The sequence below is a fragment of the Amphiprion ocellaris genome, chromosome 10 (genome assembly GCF_022539595.1).
Source record: "Amphiprion ocellaris isolate individual 3 ecotype Okinawa chromosome 10, ASM2253959v1, whole genome shotgun sequence".
In the NCBI taxonomy this organism is placed as follows: Eukaryota; Metazoa; Chordata; class Actinopteri; family Pomacentridae; genus Amphiprion; species Amphiprion ocellaris.
The window spans coordinates 3690743-3703832 of NC_072775.1; the positions used below are offsets into that span (position 1 = coordinate 3690743).

A 13090-nucleotide genomic window follows, 5' to 3' on the forward strand; every position below is an offset into this window, starting at 1 on the left:
GTAACAATGTAAATTTCCCCTGGAGTGGGGAGAAATAAAGAACTTTATCTTATCTTTATCTTATCTTATCTTTTGTAAGCACACTGAATGCTTTTTTCCTGCTTGTTTGCTGAAAGTCTTGAGCCTGAATAAATTATAATGAGCTATTTGGATCAGATGTTCTATTTAATGTCTGTACAGCTCTTTCACAATCCTGTATTAGTTGAACCTTAGTTTAAACTACAATTGTTCAGCTTAAACAGATTACACATTTTAGTTGGAAAAGGCATCTGTTGAGGGAGAATAAGTTTACTTTTTGTGGGTAGTGCCACTTAAAGTACAACAGATTTAGATCTGCTGTGTTTTAGAAGTATTTTTCAATTCATAATCATTAAACTGTTGTGTGCTTCAGATCTTTAATTTTATGTTAATGTAGCATGATTCAGTGGTTTCTAAATGAATAGCTTTACTATTTTGAATACAGTGTATTTATAATAGTGTTTTTAAAGAAACAGTAGTCATCCAGCCCATCATTTGTCCATGCTTGCTTTCATTCGTGACATTTTTAAAAGAAAAGCTCTTGTGTGAACCTGTATTGATGGAACTGTCCCTGTGAGTTGAATGGGAGGAGATTGTTGATGAGAATAATATTGACTGTTGCTGGATCACTTTTCCGTGCATGGCTGTGTGACAGTTTGATCACTCCCCTCATGTCACTCTACTTTCTTTCTATGGCTGCATCCTGATCAGAATTACTGTGCATCTTAATGGAAGTAATGAAGTCTTCCATATCAGTGTGTAAATAATGTTTGTTATCAGTGATGGTGAAAAGCTCATCAGCTGTCTAGCTTGAAGATAAACTAACTTAAATGGCTTTTGGCATCCATTCCCACCCCTGATTTGGTTAAGGCTTTATTCCATTCTGATTTCTGTGCATGTATTCTTATGTTCTTATGTATGTATTGCATTTCTGCTGGAAATATTTCTCTCATTTAGAATTAAATTAATCCATTGTAGAGTCTTGGCACAAGTTAATGCAGTTAGGTAATGTGTGAGTATTTATAGTGTTGTAGTTGTAAGCTTGTCTAGTTTTCTGCTTTGTGTGATTCTGAGCTGTTTCTTTCCTTGTGCTTTCCAGGAGCCATCAGTCCTCTGAGCGCTGCAGCAGCGGCGGCAGCAGCTGCAGGTCGTGTTGCTCTGTCGGGGTCCGGAGTGTCCGGTGTCCTGCTGGCATCCAACCTAAATGAAGAGGTACACTAACCAAAAGCATAATTTAGCTGTGAACAAACATTCGCAGGCTCAGCTTTAAAGTACTCATTTCAGATCTGGGACGCTGCTGAATGATTCCTCTGAGTTGAAAGTGTGAATTCTTGGGAGTGAGTGGTTGTATGTGTGCTAGGCCCACTTTACTGCATGAATTTTCATGCATCTTCCATCTCTGTGAAGTCTGTAATGGGTCAATATATAACTGTGGGACTTTTTGTAACATAGATGATAGGTATCGTAGTTGACATTTTTGCTGTTTTCAGGCCTATAATCAACATGGCCGCCTATAACCAAACACCACATGGCATTTTTACACAAAGATTCTTCTAAATATTATATATACAATTGTGTAAACTTGAAAGTTAGTAGTAAAGATATTGTAGTAAACCTGTTGACGCTTGACTCACCACTACTTTAAATAGAATTAAATAAGTCAGAAAGCCTTGGAGTCTTGCCAGTCTTTTCTTCAGGAGGAAATGACATCATGTGGAGCAGGTCATGTGATCTGGAATTAACACACTTCCTGGAGAGGTGTTTTTGTAATGGGGAACTTAGTTGAAAGTGATTTCTGGGACACAGATACAATCGGTTCTTTTCCATATAAAATGTGATATATTGCCAAAAAAGAAATATCTGTCATGATTATCTGAACTTAATAAAAAGAACATGATGAAAACAGTTTTTGAATAAACTCATTTTATTATTGTTTAGCTAATTAGAAGGTGGTTGTTACTAAATTGGGACGGTTATTTAGTTGACATTTTAGTGATATCCAGTCATTTTTTATTAATAAGTGATTCTTTCCATAATAAATAAATATGGAATTTGTAAAAACATGATCATAATGAACACAAAAAACACTTTTTTTAAATTTTTAATAAAAATCTATGCAAGATATATCCCAAGTCCCTCAATTATATATTGACCTAGTCCAGTTAAGATGGATTTAAATCACAGGGTGATCAAAGAGAGTGTCTTAGCTTAAAGCACACATATTGTTCTTTAAAATTAAATACTATTAAAATATCTTAAATACAGATTTTATAGGTGTAATCTGGTGACTGTGTGCTGAAACTGCTTCTTCTCATGAGTAAATCTGTGTTTGTGTAAGTTCCATGTTCTAGAAAATCCACACAGGACAAATCACTCCCCTTCAGAGTGTATGTGTGCATTGTACTGAAATGGAAACTTCCACAGGGAAATATGGTAAGAACTGAATATTTGCCTCCTGGTCAGATCTTGTTTTGAAGGACATCATCAGCTTCGGATCACTGTGAGGAACTGTATCAGGCTGAACTTCACAAAACAAATCTAAACGTGTTTATTAACCCTTTATCTCGCGTGTGTGCGTGCGTGCGTGTACGTGTGTGTGTGTGTGTGTGTGTGTGTGTGCGTGTACGTGTGTACGTGTGTAGATTCTCCAGGCTGATTTTTGTTCTCCATGACCTGCCACAGGTCCTAAACTTTATTGTTTGACCACATTATATCGGTCTATCAGATCTTGTGGTTTTCCCTCTAATGAGCACTCCATACTTCTATATTATTATCTTAAAGTTCTGTGAATTTTGTGTTTATTTTCTGACAGTAAATGTGCACCTACTCTGTCATCTGTATCTCTATATCTACAGTATCTGTTATCTTTTTCTGTGTCCCATCTCTCTACCAAATCCCCTCTCTCTCTGTCTGTCTTTGTCCCTCCCCCTGCTGGGAGAGACTCCATAGTGGAGTGGTGGTTTTCACACTTCTGCCCCCTTCTTCTAAAGTTTTGCCGTAAGACCTGCGTCCTGACCGTTTCATAACAGCACACAGTTCGTTCTGGTGACCGATCAACTCGAGAGCAGCATCTCCCGCCTATCATGGGAGTATGCTCAGTTCATGTTGTGAGGGTTGAATCCAAGGGAGGATTTCAGGCATTCGCTCATCTCTTCTTTAAAGTGTCATTGAGCCGGCAGTGTAACTCGTATGACCAGATTTTAGTCTTTAAATATTTTATTCTGTTTAGAAATCCCAAACGCAGAATTTTCTTTAATGAACTTTGAATTCCAGTTTGTCCGAGTAGTGGATTGAGACCAAGAGCCACCAAAATCGTGTGATATCCTGTCCTTTACAGCTACAACTGAGCTGGACAAGAGAAAATTATCTGTGTAGATCAGGGGAGTCAAACTCATTTTAGCTCATAGGCCACATTCAGCCCAGTTTGATCTCAAGTGGGCCGAAACAGTAAAATTAGAGCATGATAACCTATAAATAACCACAACTCCAAATATTTCCTTTGTGCAAAAAAGTACATTCTAAAGATGTTCACATTTAAGGAACTATCTTTTTACAAAACATCATGAACAACCTGAAATTTATGAAGAAAAATAAGCAAAATTTCAGCAATATTATGCCTCAATTTATCATTTACACATTACAACTTCCAGATCACAGTTTATCTACAAAGCAACAAAACGTTTAGTCACAGGTATCTGGAAATGAATGATAAGACAAGACAAAATATTACAAAAATCAGAGGCAAAATGACAAAAACCAGACAAACAACATGAAACAAAACAAAAATGAGACAAAAAATTTGACAAAAAAGTTACAAAGCGACAAAAAAATTGACAAACGACAAAAACGAGGCAAAAAAAGTTACATAAATGACACAAACAAGACCAAAAATGATAAAAGCGAGAAACAAAACAACAAAAAATAGACTAACAACACAAATGAGACATAATAAACACAAAACGACAAAAACGATACAAAACATCGAACAAAGCAAAACACAAAATGACAAAAACGACAAAAAACACAAATGAGACAAAAACGTGAGACAAACCACAAAAGTCAGACAAAAAAACAACAAAAACAAGACAAACTATTACAAAAATTAGACCCAAAATGACAAAAGAACAGTATTTTACTTAATGATCAAAACAACGTATCTAGAAATTATTTTAAATTTATCGTTTTACAATTTACAGTTAATGTCTTCTCTGGAATTTTTACACTTTGAGGGCTGGATTGGACCCTCGGGAGGGCCAGTTTTGGCCCGCGGGCCGCATGTTGGACACCCCTGGTGTAGATCCTTAATCATCGACGTCATTCTAGTCCAAAGAGGAAGCAACTGGACTTCTTATTTGGGTTCTCTATGTACAGTGAAAGGGTAACGCACAGTGAAATGTCTTCAAGAACCCTAAAGAGAAGTCCAGTGGCTTTCTACCAAAGCTCACAAGAGAAAACTGTTATCTTAGTTAATGTGTTCCTGGCCTGGTCAAGTACAAGGTAAATATTTCACATTGTTCAGTTTTTGTAGGTCAGAAAGGCCTGAGTCATCTTTTCGCATTAAGGTGGTCAAATTGAAGTTGCATTGCTTGTGTGTAGTTCCTCTACACCTGTCTGATCTGCCAGTCACAGACAGAAGTCCTTCTGGCATCTGATACCTCCAGCCATCTGCTTCATGGTACTGCCCCCGCCTTTTTGGTTTGATATCTCCTGCCGCTCACTTTTTCATCCACAGTTTACATTTTGTTGATGTTTTATTTTCTACCTTCCTCCCATCCTTTCTGTTCCTCACTGTGAAATGCATCCAACAGGGAATGTTTGTGTGAATGTGCGTTAACAAAGCTGGAATAATCGCCTTTTTAGCGTGTGTGAGTGTTTTTTTGAATCGAACCAGCAGTCATTCAGACTCCGTTGATGTTCCACTGATGCTCTGTTTACTGACCTCTGCTTTGGTTTTTGTCCTCCTCTCCTCCTTTCTCCCTTCCCCCGCCTCCTTTCTTCCCTCCTCTGCTCCTCCCTTCACACATTTATTTTCTCTCCATTCAATCCCCCTTATGGTCAAACATCCTTTAATGTTGCACACTTCTCCTAAAACCCTCCCCTCCTTTCCATGTGCCCCAATTATTATTATTTTTTTTTTTTTGCCTCCTTTTCCTCTACTTACTTTTCTTAATCCGGTTTAAACACAACTTTGGCTTTGCCGTTTTGACTCCCTTCCCAAACCTCCCCCCCTTCATGCCATCCATCTTTGCTCCACCCCTCATCATCATGGAAACCACCACCTCCCCCCTCGTCCAACGCTGGGCGGTCTGATCTCTACCTTCGTCTCTCCTCTTCCTCCTCCTCTGCTCCTCCTCTTCCTGTCCTCTGCTCTGCGGTCTCTCTCTCTAAAGATGGTCACGCCTCAAAGTCTCTTTACCCTCTTCGGTATGTTCAACCTCTACTATTCTATCTGTATATCTCTCTCTGTTAATCCAGTTTTGTTCACTTTCTTCAGTGATGTCGTGGGCACTCTTATTCTTCTGTATCTTTCTGTATTTCCAAGCTTTCCTCTATCGTATTGTACATGGCAGAGTTAAGACCCGCTTCTGTCTCTATATTAAAAGAACAGTGAGTCTGAGAGATTGTCCGTTTGGTCGACTTAGCGCTTAACTGATGAGAACAAAGACACCAAAATCATTCATGTGTTGTCAAAACTCTAAATAAACCTGATCCACAGTTAGAATTGGCTTTCAGTTAAAATCGCATCACACAAGATTTCTCTCCAATAGAAGCCTTTGTTAACATAATAAGTTTAACCAAACTGCAATTTGTGGTTTCAAGCTACACATCTGTATCTAAAAACACTGTTCCACACTTTTGTCAGATTACTTTCAATTGAGGAATCACAGTTTTTCAAGATTGTCTTAAAACAGCTGTCAAGCACCAATATCAACACATTTAGAGGTTTTACTTGTTGTGACCATTAACCCTCCTGTTGTCTTCATTTACAGGCACCAAAAAATATTGTTTCCTTGTCTGAAAAAAATCCAAAAATTCGGCCAAAAAATTCCCCAAATTTCTGAAAATTTGCAAAACCTTCAGGAAGAAAATTCCAATAATTCCTTAAAAGTTTTATTTTAAAAAAATCTCCCAAATTTGGCAAGAAAATTTGTATAAATATTTTCAAAAAATTAGTAAAAATCTTCCAAAAAATTCTAAAAACATCTAAAGTGATTCCACATATATGTCAGTAAAACTTCTAATATTTTCTTTAAGAACATTCACAATAAAATCAACCAAAATCCAGCGAATTTCGCTGGATTTTGGTTGATTTTTTCTGTGAATGTTCTTAAGAAACATTTTCAACATTTCTTTTTTTCAACATTCCAAAAAATGTTCGAAGATTTCCTCAAAATGTTGAAAATGTGGACATCAGAACTTTCACTGTGAAAATATATTTTTTTCCACATAGTCAAACTTTGAAACGGGTCAATTGTGACCCGCAGGACGACACAAGGATTAAGAGATCACTGCCTCACAATATTCTAAAATGTCTCTGAAGTCAGTGTGAGCCTTGAGGACCCTTGGTTTAACAAATTAAATGGGTTTCTTCCAAAGCTGCAACCTTTTTAGTGCTGCTTTTTGTTTAACCAGAGAATATTTTCATGGTGCATGGACAGTAACACAAAAATGAGGAAGGAATCCACTTAATTTGGTTATCTTCTGAAGTGTAATATCAGCTTCAGATACACTTCAGCATTTATTAATTAAGAGAAAGACAATTTTGTGCATTTTGTCTCCCATCTCTTACATTGGAATTGGGATTATTTAATTCCTAGTATGAACAACAGGACCTACTCCTGACTATTGTTTAAAGGCAGACTTGGAAAAATTACGAACCTACCCCTTAAATATTCAACTGATCTGCCCGTGAAGATTTGGCGTGAATCCCTCAGATTTAGAGTTTGACTGATTTTAGGCAAACAGCAGATGTGGAGAACAGATGTGGCCTCCTGCAGTTGCCTCACGATAAATGCCGCCGCTAAAAAGATTTTTATGCAAAGCAGCTGCAGTTTTCAGTCGCATTAATTAGCACAGCATTCAGAACAAAAACAAATAGGATCCTATTTTTTGAAAGGAAAGAAACAAGGTTGGGAAAGGGATGGGTTCTACTCACCGGTTCCTGTCTGGATCAGGTGCTCTGCTGACTAAATACCTGAGTTTCTAAGCTCAAATGCAATCAAACCTCCCTTGTCCTAATGTTTATTAGCAGAGAGCAATAAAACCATTACATTCCTGCAGGTTTCTCTTGACTACCAGGTTTATTTTAGTGTTTATGTTCTCACCACGTTCATGGCTAAGTTGATCATGAGAGTCCAGTGTACTCACCAAGACTCATTCTAGCTCTTCTTATCTTCCTTTTGCCTTTTTTTTCCTCTAGATTTTTCTGTTAATTGCATAGGACACGTTTGCTTTCTATTCCACAACTTTGAAGTTGGGATTACCTGCCACGCATTCACAAAAACAAAAAAACAGACATCATAAAGGCCACATTAGACTGTCAGCTAGACATGCAGTGTTTTCTGTGTCAGGTTAGTGTATGTCTACTTTAGTAAAGGTGTTTGGTAAAGTCTTTTTCCTTCACTGTCCGTTTCTGAATCCTGCACTCACTGCTCAGACTAAACATTAACTGGTCAGTCAGTTTCAGCTGTGTGTCAGTGTTACAGCCCAGACGAGGTTTTCTCTCTGGTTGACAGCCGCAACATAAAACTACTCAGTTACACAGAAGCATTTGATTGAAGTTCTAGTGGAAGTCAAATGGGAAGAGTCCATCTTTTCTTTTCATTTGTCTTTCTAGCACTAACTTTATTCCTTCCATCCTTCACACCTCTTCTTTTTTATCTTCGTCGGCTCCATCTCTCCTGCTCTGTCTGTTCTCTTCTTATCTTCTCCTCCACCCTGCTCTCTTTCTTGCTCTCGCTCTTGCTGTCTCTGTCTGCCTTTACCTTCAGGTGTCTACGGCGATGTCCAGAGGGTGAAGATCCTCTACAACAAAAAGGACAGCGCTCTGATCCAGCTGTCTGATGGCAACCAGGCTCAGCTCGGTGAGTTTTATAAGCTTTCAAGAGGCAGTTTTCCTCTGCAGGAACTCGGCAGACACGAGGTAGTGTGAACATTTACAGTAACAGCCACATAATTAGTAGTTTCAGTCTTTCTGTTTTCATTGCAACAGAAAATCCAACAGACATTAACTTCAAGTGCACCAAAACAACAAATAATAGGACAAAACTGTGATTCCATGAGCATGTAGGGGGGAAAAATGGACGTTTTGTTATGTTTGCCATCAACAACATGGAAAGTTATGTTAGAGAGGAGAAGGCTGCTACTCGACGAGGGCAGGAAAATAGCAGCATTAGTCTTCTTCCAGTGTCGAGACTGGTGCAGCAGTTTTGCAGAGATGTCCAGACGTACCTACCCTAGAGCTACATAACAACGTATTCATCCGCTCTACTCACCAACTAGTTTCACCTAACCAATTCCAACGCAACGACAAAATGCCGTATGTCGAGAACGTCGTAAACCGAGGACCCCCTGTGTTTTACAAAAATTATGTTTTCCAAAATAATTTGAAAGATATCTCACAGTGAAGAGCAGTCAAGAAATGCATGGAAACTGACAAACTGAAAAAGCAAAAAATTATTTTTATACTTGTATCTCTTGAGAATGAACCCAAGATCTTTAAAACCACTGCATTAGTCCCTTTACAGTGAATTTATGACACCAGAACAATGTGATGGAAATAGTCAGAAAATGAGGAAATGTCAGGCTTTTAAACTTGTAACCTGCTATGTTTTCTGTGTTTCTCATGTGTAGCTATGAGTCATCTGAATGGTCAAAAGGTGTTTGGTAAAGTGATGAGAGTGACGCTGTCCAAGCATCAGACTGTGGCTTTGCCCAGAGAAGGACTGGATGACCAGCTACTAACTAAAGGTGAGATGATACCTGCGTCCTGGAAGGCTACTGGTTAATATCTTTAAAGTTGCTTATTATACCTTGAAGGAGACACGAGCCTTTTTTGATTTGATTTTTGTGTCTTTTATTGACTGTTGTTGTCACAAGTCTGTGTATTTCTTGGTCATATTTTCATGGTCTCATGATCTAGCTTCTAGGTTTTCTTTTGTGTTAAAAGATAAATACATTTTGTGTGTTTTTTTACTGTAAATTCTACAAAGATATACTAGCAGAGCCCCCAAATACAGTTAGTGTGGATTGTGTCAGTATTTTGTTTTTGTTGGACAGATTTTTCTGGCTCACCGCTCCATCGCTTTAAGAAGCCAGGATCCAAAAACTTCCAGAACATCTTTCCTCCCTCAGCAACGCTTCACCTCTCCAACATCCGGTAGTAGAACCAGTATACTTCTATAATCACACAGTTTTTATGATCTCTTGTGCTCCCTGCTTGTTTGTTTCAACACATTTAAAGTTTGTCTTTGTGTGTCCAGGGACGGAGTTGGGGAGGAAGATCTACGTCTTTTGTTCTCTAACAGTGGAGGAACCGTCAAGGCCTTCAAGTTCTTCCAGTAAAGAGCTCTTTTATGTGAAACTTTCTGTGGCACGCAATTTCTGTCATGAGACTTTCTGCATAGATAGAACAATGCACTCAGACCCTCTCAAGCTTTTCACATTTAGTTTCAGTATCATTTCAAAATGATTGATTTTATGTTTTTTTAGTAATTCTCACGCAAAACTTTACAATGACAAAGCAAAAGCAGGCTTTTGGAAGAGACTGAAATGCCTTATTTCTGTATTTATAGTTACAATACTCAGTTGGCTCAGTTCAATCCTGAAGCCAAAAGACCTGAAAACAGCAGAGCACCGGGCTTGTTGGATAGTTGGAGACTTTGGGCTGTTATAGCTACCCAAGGTGCTTTGAAGTACGAAGTGAAACCTCTAAATACTAGTGTAAATGGGACATTTTAGTCTTTTATTCTTCATAAAATTACCAAAAATTCCCAAAACCTGCTTTTGTGCCGTCACTGTGGAGATTTGTGTGTCAATGGATGAGAACAAAAAGGTTTTATGATGAGTCTGAAACACGTAATATGGGAACTTCAAAGGGTCTGGATGCACTGATCCAATAATAAGATCACGGTCTCACAAAATACACTCACAGTCTTCTGTACGATGTCACAGTAAGCAAGAATTGTATTTTTGTGGTTACTTCCTGTAATATTCAGCTGTTTGAATCGGTTTTCTCTCCTCATCAGGGACCGTAAAATGGCTTTGATCCAGATGTCATCAGTAGAAGAAGCTATTCAGGCTCTGATGGATCTTCACAACTATGACATGGGAGGGAATCACCATCTGAAAGTTTCCTTTTCCAAATCTACCATCTAACCGTCACACCAGCTCCTAAATGTTAAGCTCTATGGTGTGCATAGAAGTCACTACCATTTGTCCTTTTTTCAGTATTTTCTGTGAATAGTTTTCAGTTTAAGTACTGAGAAAACTCAAACTCCACAAGGTAATTTTTTTTCTTGAGCAGTAGAAGCAGTAATGACCTCAGTCCCAGTCCAAAGGCGGTTCTGCTTTGACCAGTTCAACATCTAAAAGAGCCCCGAGGCGGCGCCTTGTTGTTTTAGTTTTCCTCCAGTGGTTCTCCGGGGTGTGTCGGTGCATTGTGACGTTGCTGCTGGATGTGGTTCCAGGTGAAAAAAAGACTCAAAACCTGCTCTGGTGTTAAGATATTCTTTAAAAGACTTGTAGTTCTTCATTTTAACTGCTTGGATTTTCATTTGAGGTTTGAGTTTTTTAAAATTTTTGTACGTTGTGTTGCTTCTTGAACCACTTACCCAGAAATTCTTATTTCTAACCTCGAGCTACCGTTGGTTATATAGTTATTTTGTCACCACTTTGTAATGACTCCTCTTTTCTTTTGCATTATGTGAAGATTTATTTTGGGCTGTTAAGTTCTTCACACACCTCCTTCGTGTTTGGTTCACTCCTTCACATTTCACCCTGTTCATTTGTTCAGTTTGCTGCAATTTGAAAAAAACAAGAAGCTACAACCACTTAAAATGTCCACTGCAATGTAAAAATGACCAGGAGCACCAGTTTATTACTTTGCAGGTTTATTTTTTTATTAGCAACCTCCACGTAAACAACTTGCAGTTTTAAAAATGTTGCTGCGCCACTCAGGGGGACTTTTGATGTAGTTTAAACACCAGATGTAACTAAACTTTGATGTCCTCAAAGTGAATAGAGAAATGAATCTTAGAGCAGTGTGTTGCAATTTTACAATTTTGAGAAGTTTCCTTCTTAACAGACGTACTTTTTTGCTGTTGTTCCCATTACTGAACAATCATTTGGAAGCTTTTCCTACGCGAGGCCCGTTTAATTAACATCCCATCATGTGTATTTGATGTTAAAAGGCTTCGTGGGAATGAGAATCATCATTCGAGGCTCATGATGCTTGTTGAGGACTGTTGAATATCCTTGAAACGTCCTGTACAGCACAAAATGGAATGTATCGACATTAATCCGTAATAATAATATTGAGGCTCCGAAGGTGGAGCTTTCCATGAAGAATAGAGCCATCTGGAATTTCCTGTTTAAATCCCATCCCGGTCGTTTGGACGCCAGCTGTGAGTGGGTGAACTCATACACAGGATGCATGCTAATGCTGTCTGTTTAAACAAGGTTTCAACATGTGATTCTGGTCCTGGTCTCTGATTTTAAGGAGACCTGATGGGACCAAAGTACATGTGCCTTTAGTCTGTGATCTGATTTTACTGTTGATTCCTTTGTGTCTTTAAACAGATTCTTTTATTGGTACTGTTTGCTGATCTTGTGTTGTAAACCTGTAAAAAAAAAAAAATACAACAAAAAACAGATTATTTTGTTAATTACTTTGAAAAAGAGGCGTTCGTCTGATGCTCAGAACGCCGGGTCACTGTTTCAGCTGAGCTCATCTCCAAAGTGGGGTTTTTATTTTTCACTCATTCTCTCATTCTTACTGGCAAAGTTTTATTTTTGGATTTTTTCCCCCCCCCTTATAGAAGGATTGCTGTAAATTTTCTACTTGAGTTCAGTTTGTTTTGTGATAAGGTTTCAGATTAGCACAAATTAAACACGTCTTTTCTACCAACGAGCCCAGGTTAAGCTGTGTGTGTTTGTATGTGTTTGGACAATTTCAGGCCTCTGCTCTCATCTGTATCTTACCTGTAATAAACTTCTCTTTCTCTGTTCAGCTCTGTCTCTCTGCTCTGACTTCTTCCTCTCTACCTTTCCACCTCTGTTGGCTGTTCTCTTCTTTCTACATTTCTGCTGAGACATGAAAGCAGAAATGTAACCAGCTGTGGTTAGTTCAGCTATGAGTCTATGGGTATTAATCAGGGAAGTGTACTTAAAAGCTAAAATATTGAGGATTTTACTGTTGCAAGTTGGTTGAGATGGTGCCAGTTTCTAAATATTTTACAAAAGACTATAGCTAATGATTATTTTATTGTACATTTATCTGATTTTTTTTTTCATTTCTGTAGCTTAAACCACAAATGTTTCAGGTGTTTAGCACACATATGGGTCAATATATAATTGTGGGACTTTTTGTATCATAGTTGACATTTTTGCTGTTTTCAGGCCTAAAATCAACATGACCACCTGTGAACAAATGCCACATGGCATTTTTAGAGAAAGATTCTTCTACATATTATACATACAATAATAATTGAGTAAAATTGAAAAGTGAAAGTTATTTCTAAAGATACTGTAGTAAACCTGTTGACTACTTTATATTAAATAAGTCAGAAAGCCTTGGAGTCTGGCCAGCCTTTTCTTCAGGAGGAAATGACATCATGTGGAGCAGGTCATGTGATCTGGAATTAACACACTTCCTGGAGAGGTGTTTTTGTAATGGGGAACTTAGTTGTAAGTGATTTCTCAGGCATAGATACAATTTGTTATTTTGTGTTTTAAAATAACACAAAGGACCACAGAAAAACACAAAATGACTCAATGAGACACAAAATTATCATAAAAACAGACAAAATGACCACAAACAGACTGATAATGACCAAAAATGGCCACAGAGAGA

General features: G+C 38.1%; 1 protein-coding gene across 1 annotated transcript; it reads left to right on the forward strand.

Moving 5' to 3' along the window:
* Positions 1–1106: 1106 nt before the first annotated feature.
* Positions 1107–12247, forward strand: LOC111572811 (polypyrimidine tract-binding protein 2-like). The gene is made up of 7 exons (XM_055014414.1): positions 1107–1230; positions 5409–5442; positions 8010–8102; positions 8872–8988; positions 9298–9397; positions 9501–9578; positions 10266–12247. Exons 2-7 carry the CDS (start codon positions 5409–5411, stop codon positions 10393–10395), a joined length of 552 nt encoding a protein of 183 aa, XP_054870389.1. The 5' UTR covers positions 1107–1230; the 3' UTR covers positions 10396–12247.
* Positions 12248–13090: the final 843 nt, after the last annotated feature.